At 40.6% G+C, this 15,228-nt stretch overlaps 1 protein-coding gene across 2 annotated transcripts in view; it reads right to left on the reverse strand.

The window, feature by feature from the left end:
• The window catches only part of coq8aa (coenzyme Q8A, genome duplicate a), a 25,354-nt gene that overhangs the window by 7,115 nt on the left and 3,011 nt on the right, over window positions 1-15,228 (reverse strand). Inside the window, exons 2-10 of one of the 2 annotated variants that reach the window (XM_024291453.2) lie at window positions 13,173-13,295; window positions 11,995-12,077; window positions 10,754-10,989; window positions 10,487-10,673; window positions 10,344-10,410; window positions 7,113-7,187; window positions 6,365-6,493; window positions 3,716-3,801; window positions 3,464-3,604 (exon numbers count right to left, since the gene is read on the reverse strand). In XM_024291453.2, the coding sequence (XP_024147221.1) occupies window positions 3,464-3,604; window positions 3,716-3,801; window positions 6,365-6,493; window positions 7,113-7,187; window positions 10,344-10,410; window positions 10,487-10,673; window positions 10,754-10,989; window positions 11,995-12,077; window positions 13,173-13,266 (1,098 nt within the window). In that variant the 5' untranslated portion in view covers window positions 13,267-13,295. The remainder of the gene's footprint in view (window positions 1-3,463; window positions 3,605-3,715; window positions 3,802-6,364; window positions 6,494-7,112; window positions 7,188-10,343; window positions 10,411-10,486; window positions 10,674-10,753; window positions 10,990-11,994; window positions 12,078-13,172; window positions 13,296-15,228) is intronic. The other variant, XM_024291452.2, reaches the window with a different exon arrangement.

Below are 15,228 nucleotides of genomic sequence, written 5' to 3' on the forward strand. Positions count from 1 at the left end.
ATAATCAACAAAACTACCGTATTTTCCGCACCATAGGGCGCACCATGTTATAAGGTACAACAACAACAAAAAAAAGGGGACGGAAGCAAATCAGCGAGTTTAGTTTAACTTTATTCAACTATTTAACAAACCACTCTTATTAGTTTTTAACATTTTTGGTGTTTGAATTAAACTGCTGCATAATTCCAAACATGCCGGTTCCCTCTCATCGTCGGCAGTCTCACTATCAGGAATTGTTCAGCAACGATGTTGGCGGCTTTAGCGAAAGTTTGGACAACAGTTACAGCAGATACTTTAGTCCAGCCGTCAAGTATTCCTTCATATATGGTGGCGTAACTCGCCCGCCGCTGCCTCCCAGTAAAAGTGTGGACGCCGTCTGGGTTTGAACAGGGAGTGAGCTGGGTGGAGCGGGTCTCTGATGATTCCCTCTCCTCTTCTTCTGCATCGCTGCTCGTAGATTGAGTCCATGGAAGGAAGTTTTGTCCTGGTTATCCTCTCTGCAGTTTTTATAATTCTTTGCAGATCTTTCCTCTCTGCCTGTGTGATGTTTCCGTACCACACAGTGATCCCTGCAGTGAGGACGCTCTCGATCAGCCCACTGTAGGCCTGGGTGAGGGGCCTTTGTTGCAGTCCTACCTTCCTGAGCAGCCTGAGGAAATAAAGCCTTTGCTGTGCTTTTTTCACCACGGCTTTGGTGTTGGTGGTCCAGCTTAGGTCAGCAGAGACTTGCAGTCCCGAGAATTTGTGGGTGTCTGTCCTCTACACTTCAGTTCCTCTGATGAGTAGAGGCTGCAGGGGGGGAGGATTTTTCCAAAAGTCCAGTATTATTTCCACCGTCTTGTCTGTGTTTAGTATGAGGTCGTTTTCCTCCCCGTAGACCAGAACATGGTCCACCAGGGTCCTGTATGCTGACTCTTCTCCATCTTTGATGAGCCCCAGGATGGTTGTGTCATCCGCATATTTGATGATGACAGTCCTGTCCTGGCTGGAGACACAGTCATGTGTGTAGAGGGTGAAGACTTTGGGGCTGAGGCAGCAGCCCTGAGCGGTTCCTGTGCTGACCCTGAGCTCAGCCGACAGCCGTGCTCCCATTCTCACCGCCTGTGGTCTGTCGGTTAGAAAGTCCAAGATCCAGTTGCAGGTGGGGGTGGGACCTTTGAGGTCTGCCAGTTTCTCGATCAGTCTGCCTGGGTGGATGCTGTTGAATGCAGAGCTGTAATCCAGGAAGAGCATCCTGGCATATGCTCTGCTGCTCTCCAGGTGGTGCAGGGAGTGGTGGAGCGTTATTGCTACTGCATCGTCCACTGATCGGTTGGGGCGATACGCAAATTGGAGGGGGTCGATTGTATCAAGGGCCATGCTGTTGATCTAACTGAGGACTAATTTTTCCATGCACTTCATGGGGATCGATGTGAGTGCCACCGGCCCGAAGTCGTTCAGGGTGGATGTGTCAGGTCTCTTGGGAACTGGGATGATGGTGGAGGTCTTGAATATGGTGGGTACTACAGGCTGGGATAGGGACGTGTTGAAGATTTCAGCATACACCCCAGCTAGCTGTTCTCCACAGGTTTTCAGAACCCTTGGGTGCACTCCATCAGGTCCCGCTGCCTTGTGGGGGTTCACCTTCTTCAGAGCCTTCAGCACCTGTGTGTGTGTGTAACCTGCAGGAGAGAGGGCAACCTTGAAGGTGAATCTGTGTTCAGTCTGTCAAACCTGGCATAGAAGGCATTCAGGCTGTCTGGAAGGGTTTTGTCCGGCGGGGTCAGAGGCTACTGTGTTCTTTTGTTGTTTTGTGACAGACTGAATTCCCTGCCACATACTACTACCTCAGCCACAGTGTTGTGGCTGAGGTAGTAGCCTTCAATTTTCCTGGAATAATCCCGTTTCGCTGCTCTGATGGATTTCTGCAGCTCATACCGGGCTTTCTTGTATTCCATTGGATCTCCAGTCTTGAAGGCCTCCCTCTTCTTCATGGGTTTGTGGCTCAGCAGAAAAGGCGTTTTTAACGTTACTGTAGCAGTGGTCCAATATTTTATTTCCCCGTGTGGGAAAATTCACAAACTGGTGCATTTTTGGCATGGTTTCTCTGAGGTTACAGTGGTTGAAATCTCCAGCGATGATGAAAGCTGCATCAGGATATGTGTTTTCATGTGCACTGATCATGTCATGTAGCTCCCCCAGAGCAGCCTCCTTTTTAGCAGAGGGGGGGATGTACACAACACTCACAATGATACACTCTGGGTAAATAAAATGGTCTTAGTTTTAAAGTGATATATTCCACGTTCTCAGAGCGTGACTTTGAGATGATCTTACAGACAGTACACTAGGATTGTTTCACGAAGGCGGCCGTTCCTCCTCCACAAGTCTTACCGCTCTCCTCTGCACGTCGGTCCCCTCTGAAGACCGTGTAGCCATCCAATGCGACCGCCTCCTCTACCCCAGCCATGTTTCACAGCAGCATAGAATGGAACAATCTCCCATGTCCCTTTTCATGGAAATCCGGGCTTGAATCTTGTCCATCTTATTTTCCAGTGACTGGACGTTAGCAGACAGTACGATCGGGAGAGTTAGCCTTCCATTTCTAGCTAGGCGCCGCAGCCTTTGGGCCACTCCTCCCTGCCTGCCGCGTCTCCGCATTGGCCTGTTGTTATCCTGAGAGCCCCCTGTCGGAGGCCGGCCCGGAGGCCGTTCCACGTTACCTTTAAGCTCCGGGAAGGCATCCAGCACATCCGGGTCAAGAGCTCCATAGTTGCTGCTTTTTCTCAGTTTTAGCAGAATCGTTCCAGCATAAGCTAATTTTCCATCCAGAGCCATTAACTCGGCATAAGGTAGTTAGAAGGAGAAGAGAAAAGTAAACAAAGAAGTGCAGTCCAAGAGCTCTGCGACGTCGCCTTCCAGGGAGACGCACGCTTCATTGAACTTTCACCTGCGCGAGGGAAAAACTTTTCATTTCAGCACATGAGTAGGAACAAGATCATCCCTTAAAAGGACAAGGGAACGCTGTCACACAAATCATCCGTGGGGTTTTGGGACTGCGCACGCGTAATGGCGCAGCCTGGGTAAAGCTTCCGCTCTGAAATACTGGAGGGTCTTTCAGTGTTTGTGGCAGAAGCATTTATAAGGTGAGTTTCTCCACTTGAAAAGTGGTCAACTTTACCGCCATCCATAATGTTTCTCAAAAGCAACGTGATCATCTGTGCGCTTGCCGCTGCAGTGTCAGCGAGAAATGGTCTGAGTGGAGACTTCCCAAAGTTGAACACCAACATTTTTACAGATTTTGAAACTTGGTACACACAAAAGGCAAACCGGATTGTTTGGCACACACGAAAAAGTTTAGGCTTTTATATGCGCCTTATAATGTGGAAAATACAGAACATATTTAGTCTAATTTGACATAATTTCTTGTAATTCTACATTTTTAATACAACACTGTGGAGCTTTAGTCTGTTATTTTTGTCCAAACCTGTATTTTCATGGCCACCTCCCTGCCGTCTTTCATCCTCGCCAAGTGAACCTGCCCAATGGAAGCCGCTGCAAACGGACGCTCCTCGAAAAACTCCAGCTTGTCTCTCCAGTTTGGACCCAAGTCACTGTTTAGTGCTTTCTGCATAACAACAATAAACAGGATTTTATGTCGATTTAAATGACACATTAATTCTGTTCTTCTTTCATCAGCAAAACTGTTGATTTCTGGGCGAGAAAAAAAAAGTATTACCATCATTTGCTTGATTGGCATGAAGTCAGCGCTCTGCCGGACGCGCTCGAAAATCTTGGCCAAGTGAGGATTAATGAAGGCATCATCTGGGAAAAAAAAAAAAAAACACAAACATTGGTTAACCTAGAAAAGTTGCATTACCTGCAATAAAGCTAGTGTGAATGATTTTTACTGAAAGTAGTCGCTGAAGATTTTAGCTGAAAATGGTGACATAATCTACTTTAATACCTGTAGGGATATCCTGAAAACCCAAAAGCTATTTGCAAAATGTTAAATTTGCTAAAAGACTCCATATTTTATTAAAGAACTATGAAAGAGCATTGAAGTTTACATACATTTCTGAAAAACAGTTTAAAAATCCCTAACACATGCCAATTTTGCAAATAAAATTTGGTATGTTGCTTAAATATGAGCTAAACTCCAAATTAGCCCAAAAAACCTTAGTAGATGCCAAATTTGCCACAAAAGCTAGCTCGTTGCTGAAATACTACAAGCCTAAAATTCCTCAGTAAAATACACGAGTCAAAAAGTTAGCTTGTAGCTAAAATAGAAGCTAACCTCTAAATTAGCTTAAAAAACCCCAGTGAATAACAAATTAACCAGTAATGTTAGCATGTTGCTAAAATATTAGCTAAACTCCAAATTAGCATGAATAAAACCTCAGTAGATAACAAATTAGCCAAAAAGAAAGAAGCTAGCACATTGTTTACTTACTTACTAGCTAAACTCCAAAACTGCCCAAAACTCCTTAGTAAACCAAATTAGCCAAAAACGTTAACATGTTGCTAAAATATTAGGTAAAGTCCAATTTTTTTGAAAATTACTACAAAAGAATAAAACAGCCCATAAATATATTTAATGGCTTGTTGCTAATCTATTACAAATTTTGAAATTTGAAGACTTTCTCATTCATTTCCAAGGGGCATATTTTGCTCAATTAAAAAAAAAAACGTTAGTTTATGAATACCTAAAATACAAGCACTAATGTCCTGAAGCAGCTGAATGTTTTGATGCAAAGATTGTTGAAATCGCTGAAAGTGACTGAGTTTCATCCTTAAATGTATATATAAATGTTAAATTTCACCAAATATAATTTAGCTTTATTTAAACTATGAAGAAGTGCTCCGTGTAATCTGTTATCTAAAGAAATCCTCACACAATCAGATGGAGTTAAAATGAGCCTCCAGGCTTTATGAATATTACAACAAAAATGGGTGCAGCTTAGCAGCAGCTAAGGATGGCTCAGCTGGCAGCTGCCGGTACCAACAATCGCTTCTAGGAACAGTTGAGACATCTCAAGGTTAGCCCCTTTTTAGACCCGAGGGTAAACAATCCCCGCTAGAAACTGCATCCATGCAATAGCAGATAAATGCCAGTAGGGGGACAAAAGGCCACAGAGGACGTTTCCGTCATCCAGATGTACTCGTGTCCCGACTGTTGGAACATTTCTGAAGCTACACGAAGGAGAGTTCTGAGCGTGTCCACCCACAGGAGCTGCTGTGACCTCTTTACTCATGATTTAGGAATTGACTTGTCATCATGTAAAACGATAGCCGTACCATTTTGCACCGAGAAGCCCGCATGTGCAGGGTGTGCATAGCTGTTCCCTGACTACTGCGCTTCCTGACTTCACTGAGCTCCAGTGGAGAGCTTGCAATGTGTTCAGAACACCAATCCCGATTTAAATGTGCTCACCGGGCAAGGTCAGGGAGTGGGGCAACACAGCGAAAACACAACTGTTGTGATGTGTTTACTGCAGCTACCTGAGCCAGATTCATAACCCTTCAAGCTCGGGTGTTTACTGCCATGAGCCCGCTTTATCTGTGGTTCTGCAGTAAACCATACGCAGCTTAACTTTATTAACTTTGTCTTTTACTTAATCTAATCAGTGTACACACCTGCACATGCATTGTTACTTCACTTTTATTAACCACTAATATTTATGACCTACAAAGAGTGAACTTTTTTAATTCTTTAGATCAGTTTACACATTTATACATATTTGTTTAGAAATACATTGATAATCTACAATATGTTTTGAATATATTTATATTAATCTGATACAGTTCACATACTGTAATATCATACAGTGTTACATAGTTTCTAAAAAGAGGAAGTTCTAACAAAAATGTTCAGATCTTTAAAATTGTAAACATTGTTCTGCTTCTCCTGGAGGACGTTTCAGTTTGGCCACTAGGTGGCGATCACGCTAAAGCATTACATCTTATTCCAGAAGAAGAAGAAACTATGAGAAAAAAAATAAGTTTTTAGACCACAAATGGTTACTTTTAAAAATATTTCCTTAAAAAAGTTTGGAAAATTCATGTCTGAGAGTTTATAAAGATGTTGATTTAGTCAGTAATGTATGTTTACGATGACCGAGCGTTAGCATTAGCTGTCCTATGGAAAATCCATTAAACGTTAGCATCAAGCTAGCAGACTTTAGCGTTATGTGCTAAATCGATCTATATTTTTATGAATTGATTATTGATTATTGATCTATTAAGCTTAAATCGATTAATTGATTTTATCGCCTCAGCCATATAATCGCCCTAAAATCTGGTCTATGCAAACAGACTCAAATGAATGTGTACAAAATGCACGTATTTAAGTTGTCTGACTCGGAACAGAGAAAACCTGGTTGCTCACCTTGGATGCTGAGCATCTGCCCGAGCTTCAGCGCAGCTCCCCTGACTTTGCACAGCGTTCGGACGATGCGCTCAGCATTGGCCTCGGACAGGAAAGGGCTCGAGTCCAGAACGGATTTTTTATTTTCTCCTAAAAAAAGAAAAGGAAACAAATAGGACTTTAGATATAAATGATTCATTCTGAGATTTGCCTTTCTCTAACTTTTATAGGTCAATCAAAGGAGTAAGAGACCCGGAAAACTGGTAAAGCATTAAGCTCAGTTTATCAGCCCTGAAGCTTCACATCGAAAGGTAAGATCAAAGTGTACACAAGGTGACGGTATCAAAGTCTGCTACGGGGCAGGCCTGTATTCATGTCAGTGGGCCATCAGTTTGTTTTGATGCTTTTCCAGCTGCCTTGAGAGGCTTTCAATGAGACAGAACGGGTCTCATTGAACTGACCCAGTCTGTTCCAGGCGTTCTTGCTGGGATTAAAGCACAAATAAAGCTTTAAAAAAAGATCTAAACAGATGCACGAAGGCTACAGATTTACGCCTGCGCTTTGCATCTCAGCTCCGCCTGCGCTTCAGGATTAGTAGGTCATCGTAGCGGGATAGGAATGCTTTGTTGAGAAGAAAACTGGTTAAGGAAGTATGTGTGCAACATGAGGCAACATGCACAAGACGGCAGGAGTGCCGACGCTTCAACCAACATCTGTCTTGAATGGGGACATTTTTCAGCTAAAAACAAGAAACAAAAATGTGTTTTACCTGAAGCTCCGTTGAGTCCAATCGACTTTTTGGCGACTTCTGCAAGCGCACCGATGCCCAAACCCACAGCTAACCCTGCAGACAAACACAAATGTGTTTAATCATCAAACAAAACCCAATCGATACATTTATCAAACATGTCGGTAAACTTCTCCTGAGTGATAAATCTATTCAAATATGGGCCGGCTTAAAGGCTCCTAAAAACATGTCAGGAAGCGGTCTGGCTCTATAAACAGAACACAAAGCCACTTTTAGCCGCTTGCATATCCTGCATGAAAGTGTTATGACATGCAGGTGAGACAAATAAATGCAAACCAACACAAACTGAAGCCTGTTTCGCCATGCCTTGCATAATCCGTTGCATAATCCTCGATGAAGCAACAAATCTGAGATGACTAGATTTGCAATTCTCCAAACGGTTGCTTCATGGACATGCATTTATGTGCCGCAAAGTTTACTTAACAAAAATGTTTTTATGTGGTTCAAGGATGAGTGCAGAATTTAGAAACAAGTTTGTACTGAAGGACACGTGTGTCTGCAAGGCGGACTGGCATTTCTTGCTGCAACTTTGAGGGACGAGTATTTTTCCACACCGAGCACAAGCGGCTGTCAATCATTCGTCCCGCAGAGCAGCCACGTGCTCAGAGAAAAAACAACTTGCTTATTTTGGGTGGTAAAACCTTTGAAAGCGGTGGTGGCGTGCACGGCGGCAGCCACAGAACACGTTCCTCACAATTGTTTCCAACAAAGATGTATTTTAGTACCTCTACGCGTCAAATCTGCACTCGCTGCTATGCGGTGATTAAGAAACTTGTGTAACTTATTATCAAACATTGCAGGAGGGTGAAGAGCAGGTTGAGGCCACATTTCTCCTAAAAAGAACCCCCCCTCAACGCCATTTCAACACCTTCTAAATGTGACGGTGTCCATGCTGAATCATCTGAGCTCCACTGTAACCTCTGCAGCACGCCTCGCCGTTGGCAGGCGGCTCTGGTTTATGTTTGTCCACTTCATGTTTGCTTTTACAATAACGTCCGAGTTCAGAGTAACTTTGTGTCATTGGATTTATTCTGTGTTTTCTAGCTGCTTACGTTTACCCTTAAAAAATAAGTATACTTCAAGTATGTGTTTTAAAGTATACTAAAGTATAGAAAAGTATATTTCCTGGCAGCTTACTAACAAGTATACTTCTTGAGACTAAATTGGTCCACTTAAAAAAGTATATTTGGAAGTATACTTAAAGTAACCTTTCGGGTATACGATTAGTTTACTGGCAACATACTTTACTATAAGTTTATAAGGACACGTTAAAGTGTATCTAAAGTAGCTTTTAAGGTTTACTTTTAGTTTAGGAGTAATAAACTTCTACCAATTAGTGCATATTTTTAATAAAATGGAAATATCCCAAGAATACATCTACTCCACTTTAAAAAAATGTTTAAGGACAGTGACAAACATAGACTAAATATTTTTAGAGTATAATCCAAGCATACTTTACATTACCTTATTAATTTGTACAGTTTATCTCTAAAAAGTACTTAAAAAGTAAACTAAAAGTATATTATTTTTATTTAGTTTAAAAAAAAAATCATACTTCATGTATATGTTTTTAAGCATACTTAAGTATAGAACTGTACATTTCCCCAAGTAAAATATACTGTTAGTTTACTAACAAGTATACTTCTTGGAACTAAATTGTCCCACTTTTAGTTTATAAAAGTATATTTGGAAGTATACTTAAAGTAACCTTCTGGGTATATGATTAGTTTACTGGCAATAAACTTTACTCTAAGTTTATGAAAGTACACATCTACTCCACTTTTAATGCTGCGCACAAAAATGTTTAAGTGACAAATACAGACTAAATACGTTTAGAGTATAATCCAAGTATACTCAACATTAACTCCTTAACTTGTACAGTCTATCTCTAATAAGTACCTAAAAAGTAAACTAAAAGTATACTATTTTAATTTTAGTTTAAAAAAATGAGTATACTCATGTGGTAGGGGTATCTACAGTATAAAAATGGAAAATAAATCACGTCAGGAAATACTTTTCTTTGGTTCAATACTTGTTCAGGTTCAAAAATCACTTGTGAAAATAGTATTTTGTTTGCAACTTCCCTTTTAAAGTTCATCAGAAAAGAGGAAGGAAAGAAGGATCTCATCATGAGTGGAAGTGAGGAGGATTTAAAGGAGAAGGATTGAGGGGATTCATGTTGTTTAAATAACCAGCAAGACATCTTTCAGGATAAATCTGTAAGAAGGTGCCACTTTTTCACATTTTAAATCAAACAGAATAACTAATTTGGAAATTAGCTTAAGTGTCTAACTTAAGTAACAGATTAGGATGGTGAAATCAAGGAATTCCATCCTGATTTGGGCCTAAAATTTAACAAAATATGACAAACATGTTTCCGATCTCTAAGTAACATAAGACATAGGAGTAAGCAACATATGAGGTAATGGAGTGGAGGGAAGTAAAGGAATTTAGTAGTATGGAGTGTTGTTGGAGGAGTTGCTGGTTCAAATTCTTTCCTTATCCATGTTCTTATGCTACGTTCAGACCCCTTCAGCAACTTGCGTTTAAGCGCCCACTACCAATGAATATATGAATATGAATGATGTATAGATTCAGTCAACCCATGATTCGATTTGATTCGATTTTAAAGTCATTTTCAGTAAATCTCTTCACCAATTAAAGTAAATTGCGTCACCATTTTCAGTAAAAACCTTCAACATCTTCAGCAACTACTTTCAGCAAAAAGCATTCACACTAACATCGCAGGCAATACTTTTATACTTTTCTAGTTATAAGAGTTGTTCTCAGTTCTCATATTTTGGACCTTTTTGTAGCTACTTTTACAGTAATTCTATTACAAAGCAATGAACTATTCTACCTTAAGAAGTCAGTGTGCACTGAAAGCAAGCTTAAAGACATCACAGGGTTAGGTCACATGACCAGCCGACTTTGCTTAGAGCAAAGGCCATACCAGGTTGAGATGGGTCAGGCTAGAAGAGCTGCAGATCTAATGCAGCTGTTTTCAATGAGTTGTTGGGGTATTCTCCAATAAAAATGAAGTCAAACATCTCAATTGTTGAAGTAGGGTTGTGGTCACTCTCTCTTTTCTTGCACACCAACAAGCAGAGTCACACGCTGCGGCGGGGTTCAGGCGTATTAATAATGAATCACCCCCACAGCCAGACACGGCATCAGAGAGTCACGATGTACCTCCGAAGTTAGCCAGTCTGCTGAGCCGGGTCACCGGAACTTTCCTCTCTCTGGCTCTCTCGCTGAGCTGAGGAAGACAAAAGGCACCGTTCAGCCGAAACAGCACGAGGAACACCAGGAACTCCAGAAAAAACTACAATTACCATCTGTTTGTGAGGCTTTGAGTCCCCTCTTTTGCTCTGGCTGGTTTTCGCTATGTCTTCGGCTGTCAGCCCCTCCACTGAAGGCGGGTCCTGATGATAGCTCCTGAGCTGACCCGGCTGACAGTAGACCTTCTGCCAGATGCGCCGGTTCACCTCGTGGTTGTAGAGAGGGTGCCCGAAGAAATGCCTGAACACAAAAAGCCAGGTGAGGATTTCTGTTTGGAGCGGAATGCTGGGAAATGTACAAAGTGTTCGTCAACCGGAGACCTGGCGTCTTGGTGGTACGACCTGGTGTGACCACCAAACTGCTTGCTGGGATCCTTGTACCCCTCAAACACCGAATGTGTCGCGCCAACACCTGCCGCTTCGTCTGCGCTGCTTCTTGAGTGATCTGATGCCGAGTCAACGCCTTCCTCGCCGAACTCTGAGGCTGTGAATGAAGCATCGTCCTGAGGAAAGTCAAACTCCGACTCTGATGAGGTTTTCTGTTGACCTGACAACTCCTGTAATGACAAAGACACTCTTGACATCATACAAAAAAGGAGTTTAATTGATATGCAGTTATTAGTAGGGATGTCCCGATCCAAAAACGTCCAGAACCAGCCCAATCTCATAGTTTCAGACTGAAATTGGATGTTCTATCCCAATCGGGGATCTGACTTTTTTTCCCAATTTTTGATATCATTATCAGTTGTTTATATTTAAAGATGATTACAGATAAGTACTCTACTAGAAATATTTGTATCATGAATGTATCACGACATTTTATTGCTATAAAGCAGTAGTCCCCAAACTATGGCCCGCAGGCCGGATCCAGCCCTCCTCTACATTTGGCCCAGTTCCCCAAACAATATCAGAGAGGCATACTTTATTTTTCTTAATCTGGCCAATCGAGATACGTGACTTTATATTCCACCTTCCTGTCGTCTGAACAACGACGGGAGATTATAGACTATTTATTGGTTCGATTTTTAAAATATTTTATTCTTTTTTTATCTGTAAAGATGACAGAAATGAATTATTTTTAATTTTTTTATAAGTCAGTTTTACAAACTTTTAATAGAGATTTGAATCATTTCATCAAAAATGTTCAATAGTTCTAAAGCTAAAGTCACCAAACTTTATCACATGACTAATTATTAACTATTTTTTACCAGTTATAGATTTATCTAGTTGATAGTTGGGCTATTTTTACTTGATTGTTCAACCTACTTCTTTGCTTAGGTATTAAATAAGGTTAATAGAATAGAAATAGGGGACAACCTGGATCTATATCAAAAAAGGGTTTCTGTTTCAGCAAATTCTTTAAATGAAATTTATTTATCGATTTAATGAATTTATTTAAATTAGGGCAATACATATTAATCAATGTTTTAGCAAGGCTCCAACATAAACATGCCAGAATTAGCACAGAGGATCATTTACATCTGTAGTCCAATTTGGAATCGGATCAGAACCTGATCGGGACATCTCTAGTTATTAGATTATTTACTGCAGCCCAAACAAACCTGCATTTTCATCATAGCAGCAGACAGGCCTTGCTCTGCAGCTGCCTGCACACTTCCCACCGCAGTACCGACTCCTTGAACCGCTGGAATAGCAAATATGACCCTGGTTAGTACTGGCGTGTCCCGACCTTCTCCATACTTACTCCATCTTAGTATTTGTTCTTTTGTTTCTTTAAAACACCTTGGAAACCAAACAAACACTGGGAGCTCTGTTTAGACGTTCTAATCCACTCCTGAAATAAACATTTTGGCAGAACAATAGTTTCTAATCTGCGTGCAACATCTTTTAACTGGTACATGACAGAGTTTATGAGATGTTATCCTTGTTTTCTTCCTTCCACAAAACGATTAACTGAGTGTAAAGTGCAGTTTAACTGAGATTCTATTGCTGGATTTACTGGTTTAGTTATGGCGTTAAATTTCCACCCAAAGTCTCCCACGAATGTATATCAAACTCCACGCATGCAATGAACATTCCCCACGAGCATATATCAAATGTGCGCATCTAACATCTCCCAGGAGCGCATATCAAACTCCACACGCTCAATAAACGTCCCCTACGCAGGTATATCAAACTCCACGTACGCAATAAAACATTCCTCACGAGGATATATCTGACTTTAGGTGCGCAAGAATTTATCAGTTTCTCTAAAATAGTCATTTTTCATTTCTAGTGTTTTTTTCATTTATTTGACTTTGAAAATCGAATGATACACGGATCAAGTTATGGCGTCTGTATCGGACTATTAACGGTAATGGGGCGGGGCCAACAGAAAAGTGGCCAATCATTCGCAGGTTTCTGTTTTGTCTTACACAAACTCGGGCAGGAGTTGCTACACATGCAGGAATGCCTGTACGAGTGGTTCCACGAGAGTGAAGGACTACAGGAACGCTCATGACAGCAGAATTGTGCCTGTGGGACGTTCATTGTGGAGTTTGATATACGCTTGTCAGAGACTTGTGGCGGAAATTAACACCATATTTACTTCAAAGTTAAGTTAGCAAAAGTCATTCCCACACTGACCGTATTTAACCCCCTATCTTGTGTTGGGATAAAATTGACCTGTTTCCAAGAGTAAAAATGGGTCAATTTGACCTGAACACAATATAAGGGTTAAACTGATTTATAGTTGATGAATGACAACTTAATGACAATAAATGATTTCCAGAAAACATACCTGTTCCATTTCGCAGTGCGTTGGTCTGAGTCTCCACCACTGCCTGGCTCAGCTTAGCCAAGCCTCGCATCAGTAAAACCATATCGCTCGCCATGACGGCTAAATGGATGAGGACAACTTCTGCTGACCCCAAAAAATAAAGCACAAAAAAATAAACGGTCAATGTTGTCTATAAATAGACAAATTGGATAAAGAAAGGTGTTGAGGAAGAGTCAAAGTCCAAAGAAGTGGAGGGGAAATAAAACCATCAAGCGGCCCTTTGCTGCCAGCAGAAACATCAACACACTCACAGCTGCCATGACTTTAATACTTGACCTAAAAATACCCATGACCTCCAGTTCCCGTTTGGACGGCACATGTGCGTCTCTTTTGGGGGATTTTCCACAGACAAAAACGATTCTTAACTCCAAACGGAGTTACACATAGGAAGACCACCATTTGTTGTTTTATTGTGTGAATGCTTATTTTCAGCAATTTAATCAATCTTGGTATCAAAACATTCAGCTTGTTCAGGACATTACCGTTTGTATTTTTGGTATTCATAAACTTCATAGTTTTTTAAATATTGAGCAAAATATTCCCTCAAAAGAAATGAATGAAAAAGTCTTCAAATTTGGTATTTTCACTTAGATTAGCTACAAGCCTTTTAAAATATTCATGGGTTATGTTTGAATCTTTGATAGTAATTTTCAAAAAATGTGGCATTGAGCTATTATATTAGCATTATGCTAGCTAATTTGGGTAATTTGACATATATTGAGTTTTTTTAGGCTAATTTAGAGTTTAGCGTCTATTTTAGCAGCAGGCTAATGTTTTTGGCGAATTTGTTATCTACTATGGTTTTTAAAGGTAATTTAGAGATTAGCTTCTATTTTAGCAACAGGCTAATATTTTTGACTAATTTGTGAGGAAATTTACTGAGGAATTTTAGGCAGTTTTGGAGTTAATCAAGTAATCAAGTAATGTGCTAGCTTTTTTTGGCTAATTTGGTTTACTAAAAAAATCTTAGGCTATTTTGCAGTTTAGCTAGTATTTGAGCAACGTGCTAGCTTTTTTGCTAATTTGGCATCTACTGAGGTTTTGGGGCAAACTTTGGAGTTTAGCTTCTATTTTAACAACAGTCTTAACATTTTTAATACTTTGGTTTACTTGTGAATTTTAGGCTACTTTGGAGTTTAGCTAGTAGTTGAGCAATGTGCTAGCTTTTTTGGCTATTTTGACATTTACTAAGATTTTTTTGGGATAATTTAGAGTTTAGCTTATAAAAAAAGCAACACACTAAATATTTTTGTAAAATTGTCATGGATTGGGGATTTTTTTTAGCAATTTTACAATTTTTTTTTCAGAAATGTAGGTAAACTTCAGCACTGTTTCATAGTTTAATAAATTTCGAGTCTTTTAGCAAATTTAAAATTTTGCAAATAGCTTTTACATTTAAGGAAATCTCTTCAGCAATTAAATTAATTCACATTTTTTAGCAAAAAGCTTCAGCATTTTCAGCAACTACTTTCACCAAAGAGCATTCGCACAAGCCTTATCGCAGGTGATGCAACTTTTCTAGTTTTTATTTGTTTTAAGTCGATAAGCGAGCCGATCTTTCCTCACGGTGCGGCTCCTCCTGTGTGAGCTGTGAAGGTTCGATCCAGGAAGACGGCCAAAAAAATGTCACCGCAAACGAAACCGGAGCTGCGCGAGAGATCAGTGTTTCGGCTATTTCTGTGTACGAGCCGACATGGATGCATGTGCCGGGTTCATGTTCAAGGTCCACCGCCGCCGTCCCACTTCACCCCCCACCCCCTCCCCTGCTTCTTTTTCAGCTCAGACTGCTTTCTATTAAAGTTTATCTTTAAAGCCCTGACACTAAATGTGACACACGACAAACAAAGATTTGTATCTTATCTAAACCACAGCAGTTAACCGAACTCCTGACCTAAAGGCAGCAGAGGATGCTGGGAACAAGTGAAAACAGTGAGAAAATTGTCATTGCCTCCCTCTGAATGACACAAAACTTCCCTCATTTGTGTCAGATTCCTTCTTTGAGCGATAATTAAAACAA

Source organism: Oryzias melastigma, linkage group LG24 (assembly GCF_002922805.2).
Source record: "Oryzias melastigma strain HK-1 linkage group LG24, ASM292280v2, whole genome shotgun sequence".
In the NCBI taxonomy this organism is placed as follows: domain Eukaryota; kingdom Metazoa; phylum Chordata; class Actinopteri; order Beloniformes; family Adrianichthyidae; genus Oryzias; species Oryzias melastigma.